This window comes from Acinonyx jubatus, chromosome D2 (assembly GCF_027475565.1).
Source record: "Acinonyx jubatus isolate Ajub_Pintada_27869175 chromosome D2, VMU_Ajub_asm_v1.0, whole genome shotgun sequence".
Lineage (NCBI taxonomy): Eukaryota > Metazoa > Chordata > Mammalia > Carnivora > Felidae > Acinonyx > Acinonyx jubatus.
Genome location: NC_069393.1, coordinates 59,105,051 through 59,123,954, shown reverse-complemented (window position 1 = coordinate 59,123,954; position 18,904 = coordinate 59,105,051). Strand labels below are relative to the sequence as shown.

The 18,904-nt window shown below is 40.8% G+C and overlaps 1 protein-coding gene across 13 annotated transcripts in view; it reads right to left on the bottom strand.

The window, feature by feature from the left end:
* GBF1 (golgi brefeldin A resistant guanine nucleotide exchange factor 1) overlaps positions 1-17,988 on the bottom strand; it is a 120,086-nt gene extending 102,098 nt beyond the window's left edge. For 10 of the 13 annotated variants that reach the window (XM_027062927.2, XM_027062930.2, XM_027062929.2 and 7 more), the window contains exons 1-3: positions 17,727-17,987; positions 4,936-5,041; positions 2,696-2,762 (exon numbers count right to left, since the gene is read on the bottom strand). In XM_027062927.2, coding sequence (XP_026918728.2) covers positions 2,696-2,762; positions 4,936-5,031 — 163 coding nt within the window. In that variant the 5' untranslated portion in view covers positions 5,032-5,041; positions 17,727-17,987. Of the gene's footprint in view, positions 1-2,695; positions 2,763-4,935; positions 5,042-10,018; positions 10,072-17,726 lie in introns of all 13 variants that reach the window. The other 3 variants (XM_027062931.2, XM_053207333.1, XM_027062928.2) reach the window with 2 other exon arrangements.
* Positions 17,989-18,904: the final 916 nt, after the last annotated feature.

Genomic DNA, 18,904 nt, shown 5'->3' with positions numbered 1-18,904 from the left:
GCTCTGGTAAATACTACCAACTTCTTTCTTGCTCCAGAAGAAAGCTTGGCACCACCTAACCATGTCCTTAGTACCAGTGACAGAACTGGCTCCTCAGCACATTCTGGTTTTATTAGTTTCAAGTAGCAGATAATCTGGATTCCTGATTCAAAGATGTAGGAAAATTAAGCACAGACTCAACTTTGGCACCTCTTAGATGGTCTAGAAATCCCAAGTCCTGGACTGCACCACTCACCACAGATATAGTTCTCTTGAGACATTCAGGGATATGTCAGGATAGAGAAAACAAGTGTGGGATATGGATGAGATGGCAAGCAGGAAATGTGGCTATATCAGGAAAACCTCACCATCTCAGCTCTTCAAGGTCTGTAGAGTGCCCAAAAGGCCAACAAGGCTACTCCAGTCTGATCTCAGACATTTTAGGGTGTTTCTAACCACATATAATACCAATATTTCACACTGTATAAATTGTGAAATGTTGTGTTTAATCCTCTTCACATCTCTTAGAAAGATAGTACAGTTGACCCTTTAACAACATAGGGGTTTGGGCACCAAAACCCCTTACAGCTGAAAATCCATGTATAACTTTTGACTCCCTGAAAACTTAACTACCAATAGCCTGTTAACCAGAAGCCTTACTGATAACATAGTCAATTAATACATATTTTGTATGTCATATTATATACTTTATTCTTCTAATAAAGTAGCTAGTGAAAAGAAAACATTATTAAGAAAGTCATAAGGAAGGGGCGTCTGGCTGGCTCAGTCGGTAGAGCATGTAATTGTTGCTCTCAGGGTTGTGAGTTCAAGCTCCAAGTTGGATGTACAGATTACTTGAAAATAAAATCTTCAAAAAAAAAGCCATAATGAAAAGAAAATACATTTATTTTACATACAATAGTATTATTGTACTGTATTGACTGAAAAAAAAAAATCCACACATAAGTGAACCTACACAGTTCAAATCCATATTGTTCAAGGATCAACTACACTCTGAACTTTGGCCACCAAAAAGAGTTGTAAATACTTACTCACTACATTTTCTTTCCAATTGAGATATGTAAGCTTTATCTGTAAAGTCAAAAAAAAAAAAAAAGTCCGTGCAAGTAGCCAACTTCCTAAAGCAGCCAAGTCACTTAAAGTACAGGCCACAAAATAAGAACATGCCACCTAACTGCAGCTTTAGCCCTGCTAACGGGCTACCAACCAACCACTCCCTCTATACTTGATCCTTGGCTAACATTTCCAATGCTTTTAAACTGAAAATGCTCCTTTAAAGAAAACATGCAGGGAACCTTTAGATAACTTCAGCCCATGTTTAAGAAAAGAAAAAGGAATTTTTCTCCAGATACTCTCTCCTACATTTCTCATGAAAGGAGAACACTGATTTATTGTTTATTTACCTTGCAGAAGCCTAGACACTAGGCTAAAAAACATTCCAGGAATATACATTGCAAAAGCCCTCTATGGTTGAAAGAGGAACACAGCTCTGAGGCTTTCCTTTCAGTCTATCTTTCCCCTTGAAAAACCCAAAGATGTTGAGATTTGCCTCCTCCTCCAACACATACATATACATAACAGAAGACACTTCCTGCATACAGTCTCCTCTAATTGTACCAACAGAAGCAATGCAGACCAGGGCACTAAACCAGGCCTGAGTTCTAGTTATGACTTCATCTCTCAGGATCAGTGTGACCTCGGCTAAATCACTGAAAATGTCTCTGGGCTTCAACTTCATTCATAAAAAGAGGACAACATCTGCTACGCCTCCTTCACAGAGTTGTATAAAAGTTCAATAAGGTAATAAACATGGAAGCAGCTTTGAAAATTCTCAATACATGGAGGCGCCTGGGTAGCTCAGCTGGTTAAGCGTCTGACTTCAGCTCAGGTCATGATCTTGAGGTTCCTGGGTTCGGCCCTGAGTCAGGCTCTGTACTAACAGCTCAGAGCCTGGAACCTGCTTCAGATTCTGTGTCTCCCTCTTTCTGCCCCTCCCTCGCTCACTCTCTCTCTCTCTCAGAAATAAACATTTAAAAATTTTTTTTTTAAAAGAAATTCTAAACATATAAATAATATATAGAGTTATTATGATTAGGAAAACGGGGAGTGAAAAAGGGAACACATGAAGACTGAAAGATATGCATTACACAGAATTAAGGCCCTAAGTGATGACCTTCTATAAGACCAGAGTTTTGCTGCAAGTACTAAAAACTTCACTTGTGCCACCAAATGTAAAAAGACTTCCTACCTCACAGCATGCATGAGGTAGAGAAAGAAAGTAGTTAAAACAAAATAAAACCAAAAAATTACCAAAAATAACTTCATTATAACTCAAACAATAAAGGAAGCTTATTAATTGTATGAACACTGATTCCCCAGGAAAGTAGGACATCCTCCTAGGAACTCAAGGAAAAGGACCAGCAATGCAATAAATCAGGGGCAAACTACATCCACAGGCCAAACCTGGCTTGTACCTGTTTTTTGGGAGGGAAAAAAAAGTATTTATCACTCTCTCAAGTATTATGTCTGCTTTTGAGGTACAATGGCAGAATGGAGTAGTTGCAGTTACTATGGTCTTCAAAGCCTAAAACATTTACTATATAGTCCTTTACAGAGAAAGTCTGTCCATCCCCGCAATAAAAACACATGTTCATTTTATTAGGATAAGTAATCCTACCTAGATGTGGGGACTTACCTGTTATATTGTTCAAAACCTCCTTTAGATGACTGAAGCTATGCAGCAGAGGATCCCGTTCTTCATCCTATAATACATAGGTTAAAAAAAAAAGTCAGTATCAGACAAAGAGGAAAAAGGAAATAACAGACAGATCAAGGGTTCTTTGTCTGAATCCAATGATTAAGTTTTCCTTCTGAGGAAAAGAAAGTTAGCCATGGTTCAGTCTTCCAGTTCCCTGATGTCCTATTTTCAAAAAGATACTCTGGACTTACTTAAAATATAAATCCTGAAATATTAATCTATACCATGACCATAGCACTCAAGCTACCATAGATTGCCAAGGCGTTTACATGCTATGGTCTGAAGTTTATGTCCCCTCAAAACTGCTTTTCCTTTTTTTTTTTTTTTTAATGTTTATTTTGGAGAGAGACAGACAGAGTGCAAGCAGGGGAGGGACACAGAGAGCAGGAGGAGACACAAAATCTGAAGAAGGCTCCAGGCTCCGAGAGGTCAGCACAGAGCCCGATTCAGGGCTCGAACTCACAAACCATGAGATCGTGACCTGAGCTGAAGTCGGATGCTCAACCAACTGAGCCACCCAGGCGCCCCAATCCCCTCAAAACTTCTATGTGAAAATCCTAATGTCCAATATGATAAGAAGTAGAGCCTTTAAAGGATGGGTGATTAGGGCCTTCAGAAGGTGGGTAAGGGTTCTGCCCTCATGAATGGAACTAATATCCTTATAAAAGAGGCCCAAGAGAGCTCCCTTGCCCCTTCTATCATGTGAGGATATAATAAGAGGTCTGAGACCCAAAAGAGGGCCTTCATCTGACCATGCTGCCATCCTGATCTTGAACTTCCAGTCTCCAGAACTGTGAGAAGTTTCTCATTTATAAGCCACCTAATCTGTGGTATTTTGTTATAGCATCCCAATAGATTAAATTACATGTATTATTCTGTCTCTTCTCCTTCATACTCATTATATAATTGTACATGTTAATTTCAAAGACATTGCTGACTGCACTCTCACTTCTAAACAATTTTTTTTTTTAATGTTTGAGAGAGTGCGAACACGTGCGTGAGTAGGGGTGGGGCAGAGAGAGAGAGAGAGAGAGAGAGACAGAATCTCAAGCAGGCTCTGTGCTGTCAGTGCAGAGCCCTACATGGGGCTTACCCCAAGACATGAGATCACGACCTGAGCCAAAATCAAAAGTCAGATGCTTAACAGACTAATCTACCCAGGCACCCCTAAACCATTTTTTTTAAGATTTTATTTTTGGGGCACCTGGCTGGTTCAGTCAGTGGGGCATGGGACTCCTGATCATGGGGTTGTAGGTTCAAGACCCACATTGGATGTACAGATTACTCAAAAATAAAAAAATAAAAAATAAAAAATAAAGTCTTTGGAGCACCTAGCTGGCTCAGTCAGTAGAGCATGTGACTCTTAATCTCAGGGTCATGAGTTCAAACCCCACACTGGGCATGGAGCTACTAAAATAATAATAATAAAATAAAATAAGGTTATTTTTAAGTAATCTCTACACCCAACGTGGGGCTGAAATTTACAACCCCAAGATCAAAAGTCGCATGTTCTACCAAATGAGCTAGCCAGGCACCACTAAACAATCCATTTTTATAAATGAACATAAGATATTTCCATATATATATATATATATATATATATATATATATATATATATATGTCTCCATCCATATCCACTGAGGTAGAAACGTCTAAACTTGTTTTTACAATTGTGCCAAAAACTGTTTTATACAACTGCACAAAAAATATCTTTGAACATACGTATACAACAAAGAAAGCCAGTTTTACAACTGGTAAGTTTCTTACTCATCTGATTGGCAAGACACGGCCTGCTTGATATACTCCTATTCCTAAGGAGTACCACCAAGTCACATTCCATGTACCATTTTGACAGTTAATTATAATCCTAGGGAATCTGAAGATAAGGCATCTTTCTGACATTTTTAGGTATATTTAAGAGGTCCCAACTACTACCGTAAGTTGTCTACAAAAATAGCTAGAAGAAAAACAGTATCATCTTTTGGGTCCCAAAGCAAAAAAGGCAGCCTATAAATATGATGCCAGTTGGAATAAAACAGAAGGGTCCTTGATACCAAGGACAACTCTGAATTCCTTCTGCTCTCATTATTACTGGGAAATTGATAACTCTTTTAACCATGCATCAGATCCCTTACAACAACTCAGTGACCAAGTGATCTGCCCATTCCTCACTTACCAGTGGAGTATGAGTGCTCCATCGGGCATTTCGTTTGATCGCCCCAACCACAATGTTAATCTCCCCTTGAATGATGTAAATATTTTTATCCACCATCCTGGCAAACCTACCAAAACAGTTAAGAGAAAAGTTAATATTTGGTTACTCAGAGCATACCCATATTTAAATCAGTACCTGTTAAGGTCAGAATTATGATTTAACTTCTTAGTACCAAGATTTCCCACCTGTAATACTAGGATGGGATGAAATCCATCTTATGTTATGAATCCAGCCACCTGGCTCACCTAGAGGTCTCTGGAAGTTCAAGAAACAACTCAAAACGTATCAATCCAGGAAATTTCTCAAAGGCACCTCAACAATCTCTATTAAGTATGTCAAATTCTTCAGTCAACTGTCCTCAAAATCTCTCCTGTGAGGACTTTAGGTATGCAGATACATCTGTGCTACTAGATTGTTAAAGATATATTTCAGATCTTACTTTTGTTTTCTTTATCCCCTCAATAAAGTAATAATGAAGGTTTGAGTTAAAAGAAAAGAATGAAGGCTGTTAGAAAAACAGCCTTGGTTTGGAACCACAGTTACAACGTCCACTCATCTACTACATCCCTTCTACCAGGTCAGCTCCAGAAAAGTGGACAGTGGCAGTGACACAACCTTTAAAAAGTTCTGAAAAGTCAAGTTTACTTGCTTATAGCAGTAACTCTCTAATAAGATAGATTGAAAGGCAGACTCATTTTAAAGCTGCTTCTATATGCATCTCTGAAATGAAGCTGAAATAACTACTTTAGTATTTTATGTGCTCCCAACTGAATTATCACAGGATTTTCTTTGCTGCCTAGAAGAGCACTTAGAAAAGATATGTAATTCTCTTCCCAGGTGAAAACAAAAAAACAAAACAAAACAAAAACAAAAACAAGACAGAATTTCTCCTTGGCATAGAGAAAAACCTAGGAGCATGTAAAACCAACCTTACCGCTTTCCGTTACTTAAAAATCCTCTTCACAAGGACAAAATTTTAAAAAGCAAAGAGGGAAAAGGGCAGGGGGAGCATATAGTTAGACAAACATTTAGATCAGACTCCAGGGAAGTTAAAACAGTAAGGCTATCAGGGTTAAGAGAAGAAAGAATTCCACAAATATTTACTTATTAAGCACCTACTATGCATAAGGCATCTTTCAGAGTACTAAGGATACAAAACAAATAAGACACAGAAAGAGCTGTCAGACATATTGTGGAATGAAAAAAAACTGTAGTATATGACTCTATGTTACCATTTATGTAAAACCCAACCAACCCATCCCACAAAATGCTAGATTTTTGTTTTTGAAAATACGTAATATTCAACTTACAGTATGACATAAAGAGTAATATAACAGCCAGTATCCAGATTAAGAATAGTTCAACTGAAGTCACTGTGTGTTCTCCCTAAATCATATCCTCCTCTCTTTCATCCATAGGTCCCACTTTTCTAAATGTGGCGTTTATTAAACTTTTATGTTGCTTTGTACTTTTACTTCACTGATATGTATCTTTTTTTTTTTAATGTTTTTATTTTTGAGAGAGAGAGAGACAGAGCATGAGCTGGGGAGGAGCAGAGAATCTGAAACAGGCTCCAGGCTCTGAGCTGTCAGCACAGAGCCCCACGCAGGGCTCGAAGTCACAAGCTGTGAGATCATGACCTGAGCCAAAGCCGGACGCTCAACCGACTGAGCCACCCAGGTGCCCCTGATATGTATCATTAAATAATATATAACATCATTCCATATATTTTTGTACTTTTATTTAACTAATACAATATTGCAAGTAGTTTTCTGCAATTTGACCTTTTCCCTTGAAACATTATGTTTGTGAATCATCCATGCTACTAAGTATACTTTATGTATTTTGTCCAGGTAATATGTATATATGTAAACAGAGAATATATATACCCCAAACTCAATAACCATAGTTATCTCTAGAGAAAGTACTGTGAAATCAATGAGTAATCAGAGGATACTTTAGCCTTATCTAGAATGTTTTAATTTTTTACAAGAAGAATATATTACTGTACCATCAATATAATTAAAAATTAATTAAAGAGATGAGATATAATTTCTGCCCATGAGGCATTTAGCGAGTTTAGTGGGATCTAAAAGAAAATGAGCCAAAGATATACAGAAAAGAATGCAACCTTCAAGTAGTTCCATTTGCATATTTTGCAGAAGACAGGGCCCCCAGAAAGCAAGAAGTATGAAAAACATTACAATAAAAAAAATTTTTTAACGTTTATTTATTTTTGAGACAGAGAGAAACAGAGCATGAATGGAGGAGGGTCAGAGAGAGAGGGAGACACAGAATCTGAAACAGGCTCCAGGCTCTGAGCTGTCAGCACAAGAGCCTGACGCAGGGCCTGAACTCACAGACCGCAAGATCATGACCTGAGCCGAAGTCGGATGCTAACCAACTGAGCCACCCAGGTGCCCCATTATAATAAAAATTTTTTTAATGTTCATTATCTATTTTTGAGAGAGAGAGAGAAAGAGAGACAGAAAGTGAGTGGGGGAGAGGCAGAGAGAGACAGAGACACAGAATCCAAAGCAGGCTCCAAGCTCTGAACTGTCAGCACAGAGCCCAATGCGGGGCTCAGACCCACAGACCATGAGATCATGACCTGAGCCGAAGTCAGACGCTTAACCTACTAAGCCACCCAGGCGCCCCACAACACATTTGTTTTAATGACAATTTAAAGAAACAACTAGATTAGTCCCAGAAGACTATCTACTTTCTAAATGTCCTAGGCACACAATGTTCTCTCCTGAGAAGATCCAACAATGAGAACATACACAACAATAAGGAGGAGAACCAAGAAACTAAAGATAAACAAATTAAAAAGTAATTCAAAGTATCAGAAGAGAAAAGATAGAATCTCTAGTATCTCTCCTTCCTTAAAGTATTTAGGCAAGATGAGTATGTTCTAGATCTCTAGAAGGATTTTGAAGAAATTGCTAACAGAGGCTGCCCCCAGAGAAGGGAACAGAGGAACAGGGATAAGAGGAAGACTTAGTTTTCTCTGTATATTCTTTTTTACCTTTTGATAAATCAGAATAGTGAAGAACAGTTGTATTATTCCATATATAAGTGATTAAGATCAGCAATCAATGTTAATTAGCCTAACATTTACTTTAGTCAATAAGACATTACCTAACACATGCTAAGCAAAATACTAGGCACAGCATACAGAATGTCACTACCCACGCACAAGGAATTTATAATCTAGTAGTTTAGATAAAACACATATATACACACACAAGCCCATATAGATCTTCAATACATGAGTAATACACAGTGTCACAGTAGTGGAAAAAAGAAAATTATTTCTGGCAAAAGGCTCTAGAAAGGCAACTAAACGACAGACAGGATTCAAACAATAAAAAATATAAGGGAAGAATGGCAAGGGTAAAGGCTCATAGGTAGGAAATTCAGTAGGTATTTAAGGAATCATGATTATTCCAAATTGGCTAGAACATCATTCCTAGAGTAATAATAGGAGGTGTGGGGCATATCATGGAAGGCCTTCAATATATAATTATTATTCAGGGCACCTGGGTGGCTCAGTCAAGCGTCCAGCTTCAGCTCAGGTTATTATCTCACCACTCGTGAGTTCGAGCCCCACGTCAGGCTCTGTGCTGAGAGATCAGAGCCCAGAGCCTGCTTCAGATTCTGTGTCTCCCTCTCTCTTTGTCCCTCTCCCGTTCGCCCTGTCTCTCTCTCTCTCAAACATAAATAAACATTTTAAAAAATACAGTTATTATTCAGTATGTACCCTGAATACCTATCATTATAAAAAAATATTTTGGAAGGCCTGTAAAGGAACACTATAAAATAAGAATAATTTATCTTTCAAAGAACAAAGAGAGGGGCTCCTGAGTGGCTCAATTGGTTGAGTGTCCAACTTTGGCTCAGGTCATGATCTCACAGTTCGTGAGCTCGAGTCCTGGGTCAGGCTCTGTGGAGTCCCACATCAGACTCTGTGCTGACAGCTTGGTGCTTGGAGCCTGCTTTGGATTCTGTGTTTCCCTCTCTCTCTGCCCCTACCCAGCTCATGCTCTTCCTCTCTCTCAAGGATAAATAAACATTAAAAAAAAAAAAAAAAAAAAAGAACTAAGAGAACGAGAGAAAACACTCGTACTGAAAATAACAGCAATATAGGTAAACAACACTATACTACAAATTGCAAAAAAAAAAGTGTCAATGGGATTAACTGAGATCTAATAGGATCTAGTGGTTATTTGGAAGGCTTCCTGGAAGAAATAAATTTTGAACTGGGACCCCAAACTGAAGTAACCAACCTAACACTTGATCAAAATTTATTAGGCATCAAAAGCTAACAACTTACTTTCTTTCTTACTTTTTTTTGAGAGAGAAAGAGAGGGGGCTCAAGTGAGCAAGGGGCAGAGAGAGAGAGAGAGAGAGAAGTGGGGTTCACCCAAAGCAGGGCTTATGCCCACCCAATACGGGCTCGTGCTCATCCAATGTAGGATTGGATCTCACAAACAGTAAGATCATGACCTGAGTCAAAGTCAGATGCTTAACAACTGAGCCACCCAGACTCCCCAAAGCTAACAACTTTCTAAGATAGTGAGGACCTAAGCAAAAAAAATCATTGTCTTAAGCTTCTTTTCTTAGTTTAAAAAAAAAAAAGAAAAGAAAAAAGAAACTAGAAAATGAAGAGGAATTATTTTCAAGGACTATGGGGAGTTGCTTTATCTCCTACCCGGCCTCTGAGCATTTGTTTCCTCACAAAGTGATTGTCCCAAGGGAATCTGCCCTTCAGCTTCAAATGGGAAGCTTGGATGAACCACTTGCTGCCTGGTAGGCGACAGCCTAGAACCCCTGATCACAAGGTCACAAAGGCCTGCAGAGGACCTCATAAATTTAAGGTGTATCTTCTATCAGAAATAACGTGAGAAGGAACAAGCAAATACACAGTAACTAACATCCCTAGCCAATAGGCCACTGGCCCAGAGACTGTGAGCCACATATATCCTTTGAAAACACTGTGTATAGCATTCCCCTCGTGCTTTGTGGCATCCCAGTTACTCACCCCAAGAGGATTCAAAGAGGAGTCACTCTATCAACTGGCAACTCCCTCTAGATCTAAACAAAAGCAGGAGAAACAGAAACAACAAATTGGATCCTTACTTCATGGAATACAAAAAAAAAAAAAAATCAAATGAATTCAAGACTTAAATGTGAAAAAGGAAACTTGAAAATTTTTAGAAGATAATATATGAGAATACTTTTATAACCTGAGCATAAGAGAGAAGCACCTAAACAGGAAATAAAAAGCACAACCCATTTTAAAAACTGGTGAATAGGGGCACCTGGGTGACTCAGTTAAGCGTCTGACTTCGGCTCAGGTCATGATCTCATGGTTCATAGAGTTCAAGCCCCATGTCAGGCTCTGTGCTGACAGCTCAGAGCCTGGAGCCTGCTTCGGATTCTGTATCTCCCTCCCTCTCTCTGCCCCTCTCCTGTTCATGCTCTGTCTCTCTCTCTCTTTCAAAAATAAATGAATATTAAAAAAATTTTTTTTAACTGGTAAATTAAACCATGTTAAATTACAGACATTTGTTCTAAAGATACCATAAAAAAAGAGGGGAAAAATAAATCACAAGCTGGGAGAAAATATTTGTATATTTTACACATATAACTAATAAAGAAGCAATATCCATAATATGTTACAAAACTCTAAGAATAGGCATATAAACCTTCCCCCAAACTGGCAAGAGACATGAATAATTATTTCACAGAAAAAGAAAATACAAACAGCAAATATACAATAACATTATTAGCACCATTAATAATCAAGAAAATTATAAAAGAAGTTTATCAGATACCATTTTACAGCACAAAAATAGCACAAAACATTTTTCTTTAAGTTTATTTATTTGGCGGGGGGGGGGGGGTTGCAGAGAGAGAGAGGGAGAGAGAGAGAACTCCAAGCAGGCTCCATGCCATCAGCACAGAGTCCCTATGCAGGGGCTCAATCCCATGAACCCTGAGACCATGACCTGAGCTGAAACCAAGAGTAGGTCGCTCAACCAACTGAGCCACCCAGGGACCCCCACAAAAAATTTTTAATCTGACAATACTAGGAGTTGGTAAAAATGCAGAGGAAGTGGCTAATATGTAAACTGATTCAATTCATCTGGATTTCAATTTGGCATTATCTTGCAAAACTGAAGAACTTCATATCCTGTATCTCAGCAATTCTACTGCTAAGACCATATCCCAGAGAAACTTACAAAAAATTTAGAATACTGGCTGTGGGGAAGAGGAATGTGACTAATAGGGAAAGGTATACAAGTGACCTCAGTTTTGGTGATATTCTGCTTTTTAAGCCAGGTAGGGGACACTGATGCCCCATATAAGCTATACATATTCTGTCTGTATGTATGAAATAGACCATCAAAAGTTCCTTTATTTTTTTAATGTTTATTTATTTTTGAGAGAGAGAGGGGGAGAGACAGAGAGAGACAGAAAGACAACTTGTATGCACGCGCACAAGCGGGGAAGGGGTAGAGAGGGAGAGGGGAAGAGACAATCTGAAGCAGTTCATGCTAACAGCAGAGAGCCCAATGTGGGGCTTGAACTCGCAAACTTTAAGATCACAACCTGAGCCGAAGCCAGACTCTTAACCAACTAAGCCATGCAGGCGCCCCAAAAGTTCCTTCTTTTTAAAGTCATGGTCTTTGTTGTCTGCCTTTGCACATACTGTTCCTTTTTCTGTTTTGAGTATTCTTCTCATTCTTATCCATCTGGTAAATAAACCCTTACTCATTTCATCCAAGAGTCAATGAGTCAGAATATACCACAGTGGTTACAAGAACAAGCTTCAGAAGCAAAACTGTCTTGACCATCACCACCTCTATAATCTTAGCCAAGTTTCTTAGCCTTTCTGAGCCCCAGTTTACAATTCTCCATTGCAAAATGAAGAGAGTACCTCCTCATCCATTTATTATGAGGCCTACATAAGAAGGCTGTAAAGCACCTAGCATGGAACCAAAGCTATTAAAACTCCCCCAAATTAGCTGTTATTATAATGCCTGCTCTATGAGACCTTTCCACTCTCTCAGAGAGTATTAGTACTCCTTTTCTGTCATCCCATTACACTGTACATAGCTCTATTTAAATAACTTATACTGATTTGTAATTATTCATTTAGTGTGTCTCTCCGTCTATAAGCATCTCAGGAAGACACCATGATTTATTCACCTTTTTATCCCCAATACCTATAACAAAAATGATAAATACTGAAGGACCAAATGAACAAATGGGTGGACTAACATAAGACTGACTATTCAATATGGTGCAGCTAACATCCACCTCTTGTAAGAACAATGACTTCATGGAAGACAAGGACTCTAAGCCTATGCAGGCAAACCTTTCTGCATCCCATATTTGTTTCTCTACCAAAAGTTACAAACCTTCCATACAGGCTACTCTACAGACAAAAATAACCTACATCTGCCCACCAGTCTATTCTGTTTTCGCATCTATTTTCCTGAAGTCTCCTCATGTGCTATTTGCATGTTCATCTTTCTTCTCTGAAATACATAATTCTTTACTGTCAATTCTTTTTTTCAAGTTTATTTATCTTGAGAGAGAAAGAGAGCACACGTGAGCACAAACTGGGGAGGGGGAGAGAGATAGACAATCTGAAGTAGGCTCCGTGCTGTCAGTGCAGAGCCCAAACTGGGGTTCAACACCACAAACTGTGAGATCATGACCTGAGTTGAAATCAAGAATTGGATGTTTAACCACTTAACCTACTGAGCCACCCAGGTGCCCATGCCAACTCTTCATACATGTATATATGGGTCTTACTTTCTTTGGTTGTAAATAGGTGTTACTAGTACACCATTGTTTACGGGGTTTTTTCTTTGTTTTAATATTTACTTAAGTAATCTCTATATCCAATATGGGGCTCAAACTCACAACAACATGCTCTTCCAACTGAGCCAGCTAGGCACCCAGAAGTTTCTTTCTTAATTGCTTTTAAAAGTTGTCTTTAGGGGCGCCTGGGTGGCTCAGTCAGTTAAGCGTCCGACTTCAGCTCAGGTCACGATCTCGCGGTCCGTGAGTTCGAGCCCCGCGTCGGGCTCTGGGCTGATGGCTCAGAGCCTGGAGCCTGCTTCCGATTCTGTGTCTCCCTCTCTCTCTGCCCCTCCCCCGTTCATGCTCTGTCTCTCTCTGTCTCAAAAATAAATAAAAAACGTTAAAAAAAATTTTTTTAAGTTGTCTTTATCCAATAAGAAATTAAATTCTGGGGTGCCTGGGTGGCTCAGTCAGTTGAGCATCCGACTTCGCTCAGGTCATGATCTCACGGTCCGTGAGTTCGAGCCTGCATCAGGCTCTGTGCTGACAGCTCAGAGCCTGGAGCCTGCTTCAGATTCTGTGTCTCCCTCTCTCTCTGGCCCTCCCCCCATTCATGCTCTGTCTCTCTCTCTCTCAAAAATAAATAAATGTTAAAAAAAAAAAATTAAAAAAAAAAAAGAAATTAAATTCTCAGGGTACCTGGGTGGCTCAGTTGGTGGAGCATCTGACTCTAGATTTTGGCTTAGGTCATGATCCCAGGGTCATGGGATTGAGCCCCGCATTGGGCTCAACACTGAGTGTGGAACCTGGTTGAGATTCTCTCCCTCCCTCTCCCTCTCCCTCTGTCCCTCTACCCCTCTCCCCACCCCCCATCCATTCTCTCTAAAGGAAAAAAAAATTACATTCTCAAAAAGCAAAGACTGTTTCATGGTGCTTTGATGTCTAATACAGAGCTGTGCAAACCAAGAAAACTGATGGACTTTCTGAGAGGGTAAAAACTAAATGACCCTCAACTGGCCCTTCCAAGGTTTATTTTTAGTCTCTCAAACATTCCAGAAAAGCACTAAAGATACAGCTTGTAAGATTCCCAGAGCTGGCCAAGGACCATATATATCATAGTTCTGTGCTAATAAAGCAGAGAGCGTCCAAGAATTACTGAATTAGTAAACAACTTACTGGGCTCAAGAAATTTATCCCAAGGGTGGAGAGGTAAGTGTAAGTCAAACTAGGAAGAGTTGGTGCCCTGACAGGCCACAACTGGAAAATCCTCCCAAACCCAATAATCAGGTGTCCAGTGTACTTCAGCTCTGCCACGACACCTCCCTCTACGGAGATCCTGAGTCTATCCCAAGAACTATATGCAAGGTGAACCACTAAGATATGTCCAAAGATGTCCCTTCTATCAGCCTAGAGATAAAAAATGAAACAATGCTCCTCTCTTTCACTCATCTGTTAACCATGCAGAGCACCCAAGGTGAAAATTAAGGGTAACAGTTTGCAGAGTAGGACAAAGATAAAAAGTTAGTCTGTGTGATTATACATAGAGAACTGCAGTGATTAAGTCTCATAAGGCATGCCTATCTTGTGTATCGGGGGTCATCATCCACTGATGATGGATAAAATCCAGACCACAGACATACTTTGTTCTGCCTGCAAAAAGGTTTTCAAACACTTTATAACTAGTTGCCAAGAGTTTAAAACACAATGATCTGAATTTCAAGTTTCTCCTGAAAAACACCAAGACTGGTCACATTGTGCCCACATTCCAGTACACTACAGTCCCCACTACACCCTTATATATTCGTATGTGGCTTACTTTACTCATTTACATTACCTGCCTAAAACTCAGGCATTTAAGCTTGTAATCCTTGCTTTATGTGATGGCAACCAATCACTACTTCCATGATTACTTCCACTCTGACTGGGGCTCCAAATCACCATACTGCTTTATTGTATTTTCATTTAATTAAACAATTGCTGTTGAACATACTGAAATATAGAAAAAGAACAATAAAAGCTAAACAGCTGCCAATTACATTTACACAAGCCCTTCTAGCCTGACAGTAAAACCTCCCCTTCTCCCTTCAACTCGACTCCACCATTATCCCAACAGCAGAATTATTCTAATTAGTCACACTGAACCACAGGAGCAGACTGTGATCAATCAATAGAAATGGCAAACAAAGGCTAGGATGATCCTTCCAGTGAATTCTGTATAAATACAGTGAGTCTTCTCAAAAGCAGGAGCTGTGTCTTTTTCCTCTCTAGCTGCTCATACTAGCCAGTCTTAAGTACCCTATCAATGAAGTTAGTATCTAAAAGTGGCAATCATCCTTCATTCTGGAACACTGGGGAAGTGCAATAGTGGCGGAAGGAACACTGAGAACTTCAAGTTCACCTGGGATTGGTACCCGGCTACTCATGATATGTGCCTACAACCTGAGCTCTTACTGAGTCAATGAGCATCAATCTCAAGATTAGACATCACTGGGGGTGCCTGAGTGGCTCAGTCGGTTGAGCGTCCGACTTCGGCTCAGGTCATGATCTCGTCGTCTGTGTGTTCGAGCCCCACGTTGGGCTCTGTGCTGACAGCTCGGAGCCTGAAGCCTGCTTCGGATTCTGTGTCTCCCTCTCTCTCTGCCCCTCCCTGACTCATGCTTTCTCTCTGTCTCAGAAATAAATAAACATTAAAAAAAAAAAAAAAAAGAGTAGACATCACTGTCTACAGCCACTTTTGAAATGAAGCTCAAGTCTTGAAGGAAGAACAAATTTTCTTCTCTTTCTTTTTTTTTAAGTTTTTTTAATGTTTATTTATTACTGAGAGAGAAGAGAGAGAGAGAGAGAGAGAGAGGGGTGGGGAGGGACAGAGAGACAGGGAGACACAGAATCCGAAGCAGGCTCCAGGCTCTGAGCTGTCAGCACAGAGCCTGACGCAGGGCTCGAACTCATGAACGGTGAGATCATGACCTGAGCTGAAGTCAGATGCCAACTGACTGAGGCACCCAGGCGCCCCTCTTTTTTTTTTTTTAATTGAAGTATGGCTGACATACAAAAGAAGAACAAAGTTTTTGATTTGAGATGAGGGTTGGAAGCAAAAACTATTACTATCTGGAAAATGACATTTTGGTAAAGAAAGGGAAAATCTTTGAAGCCTGAGATACTTCCAGGCCCAAGTGAAAAGATGCTGGATTGGTCACACTATCTAATCAAAGACTGGATTGCTTATTATGCAAAGCATATCAACTCAACAGGGCTCAACAGGGCCTATCAACCCAGGTGAGCAAGGCAGGCTCATCAAACCGGATACTTCCTAGGCTATGTCATTTCATAAAGCCACTTTTTTTTTTTTTTTAATTCTGCAACTTAGGTCAGCAAGTTAAAACACAAACTATTTCCTGGACCATTTCCATCCCACTTATTTTAAATCGATAAATACAAACAGTAAATACTGTCCCACACCAACACACACACACACACACACACGCTTCAGGAGGGCAGAGGGTATTAGGTAGGAAGAAACTGAGTTTAGTCACTATAGATCCTACATAGTTTTTCCTTCTAACACAAGGAGGTTTTGATACTCCTTGTCACTACTTCACCATGCAAAGTCCTGACTGCCAGAGCCAGAACCAGGCCACAAGTCAGGATCACATACTAAAACTAATCCTAGGTAAAGATAACATTTATGAAGTGTCCATTACTTTCTGAAAGGCATTAGGTTGATACTGCTCATTCCCACCTCATGCTCTACCTAGGCCATTGCACATATATGCTACTGCTTTTAAGAAGTATGTAAGTTAAACAGAACAATCCCAAAACAGACCTTTCTATTTGTATCCCCCACAGGGCCCAGAGAACTGCCTTGTGTACCTGAATTAAAGGCATAAAATTTTCTATGTTATGCATTAAAAAACACTACTTACACTATTCCTCATTTCTGAAGACACTCTTTACCTCTGGGGGCTTTTACAGTTTTACAATACAGAAGTTTATTGAAAGTTACCACAGCGCCATAAACTACTCCTTGGAGTTATGCTCCATCGTTCACTCTGCTGAACTTTTAAATTAGCTGAACATCTTTCATGACTCTTTTACCCACTAAAAATAATAGGCCAACAGTACCAAACCACCAATATTCAAATCCTTCTCTGTTCTCAGCCAAATATGCCATAATAGAGTGGCTTCCTTGTGAATGAACATCTCTTTAGGCCAAATGAATTGAAGACCCTGGGGTAAATGCCAACTGAAAACATACACCAGAAGAGAATATCTGTAAACAATCATGTAAAGGAAGAACAGGCTCAGAAGGTAAGTCCAGGGTTTACATATAGACGCAGACTGGCAGCTGAGCTGCCCTAGAAGAGCAGTCTTCTCTTAGTCCCAGTCTCCTAAGACTGACCTCAATCCTTCCACACTTCTTCTCACTACCTGAGTCTAGGCTGCACTAGTTCATCATCCAGGATTTAAAAAGCAGTCAGCTGTATTAATGAGGCAGTCAAACAGAAGTGGACGCTGTACAGGATCTGCAGAGACTCTCATACCTAAGGTCTAAAAATCCATCTTAAAAAGTACATACAATGTTCTTTAGGTTTGCTTTCAGGTTTTGAGGACTGGGCTCTTTGGGATGCAGAAAGCTCGAGAAGAGGGAAGCTGAAGACTAGATTAAGCCTGAGAACACAAGAAGAAAGATTCGGACACCCGAAAGGGATCAGAAGTCAGAGCCGAAGTCGCCCCTCCAGCCGCGGGGGCCTGACCTTTGCCCCCTGCATGCCTTCCAGTTCCCTCCCACAACAATCTCTCCCCGACTTATTATTGCGTCTGCGTCCTTAACCCACCCGGCTCGTCCAATTTAAGGGCCCACCTCCCCTCATTCCCTGTGGCGATGTCAAGGCGGCCTTTACGACACTGAAACTCTAAGAGACTTCGCTGACCTGTCAGCGGATCCAAAATGGCGGGGCCTAGTCCCAGGACCCGCAGCCGCTGCTCATGTCCAGCCCGGGCCCCGAAGGCGTCTTTAAGCGGCTCTCCCGGCTCTGGTGGCAGATGGGAAAAGGGAAGGAGCCTGTTTCCTGGAAGTTGAGGCCGAAGTCAGGGAGCGCACAGACGGCCAGAAAGAGTCGGCCGGAACGGGCGGTGGAGCCGGCTACCTTCCCTGTCAGCTCTCTGACGTGGTAACTAGCCTCAGTCTAGCCCGCTGCCTGGTAACTGCGCGAGCCCTGCTGTTTACAGCCAATCATAGCATTGTATCGTGAGAAGTGGCATTCCAGCTACCCAATAGAAAGAGAAAATTAGCTTAGGGAGGCGGGTACTACCTAAGGAGGCGAGATTACAAGGGAAAGAAAAGGGTAGGTAGGGGACAACCAACGGATACGAGGACTCTCTGAGTGACAGTTAAAAGAGCCAATAAAAATTAAAAATTGTGCTGGGCGGGTGGAGAGGTGGAGCTTGGTAGTTTGGTTGCAGTGTGCCGCTTAGCAGTGGCTGCTGGGCATTATGGGGAGGAAAGTTACTATTTGCTGGAAAGGGGGCGGGGTCCGTTTTGAGAGCCTGAGCGGGCGACCTTACTGCCCTCCACTTCCCTCCCCTGACCACCCCGGCCACCCCCTAACAAAAGTTATCTAGGCCAATATCTTGCCCTTTGAGGGATCACTCACTTCCTTTCGAGGCAGCTCTGGGTTCTTTCCATCCTAAAACCAGTCCCATAATCCATTGGAACCTCCCCACCCTCCCGCCCGCCTGCCCTGTTTGGCTTCTCATACGGGTGTCTGTCCCATTACAACTCTGTTTCTGCATCTTGTGCCGCATTCCTATCATTCAGAAAGAGAGAAAATGAGAGGGAGCAGGAATCTTGGATATCGAATTCAGGTCTCTGTAAAACGCGTCCCAGGGTGGAAAGATGGCCCCCACGTTCACGTACCTAATGAATGCTGAGCAGAGAGACAAACCCAGGTGTCCCCACCTTCAGTCCAGCTTCCCTTTTCACTGCCTCTCACTACTTCTTATGCCTTAGACTATCGGGTTGTACTTCCAACTCTCCTCTTCATACTAAGCACTGGACACTACTTACCTACCTGAAAAAAATCTAATCATGAGGGCTAGTCAACATCAC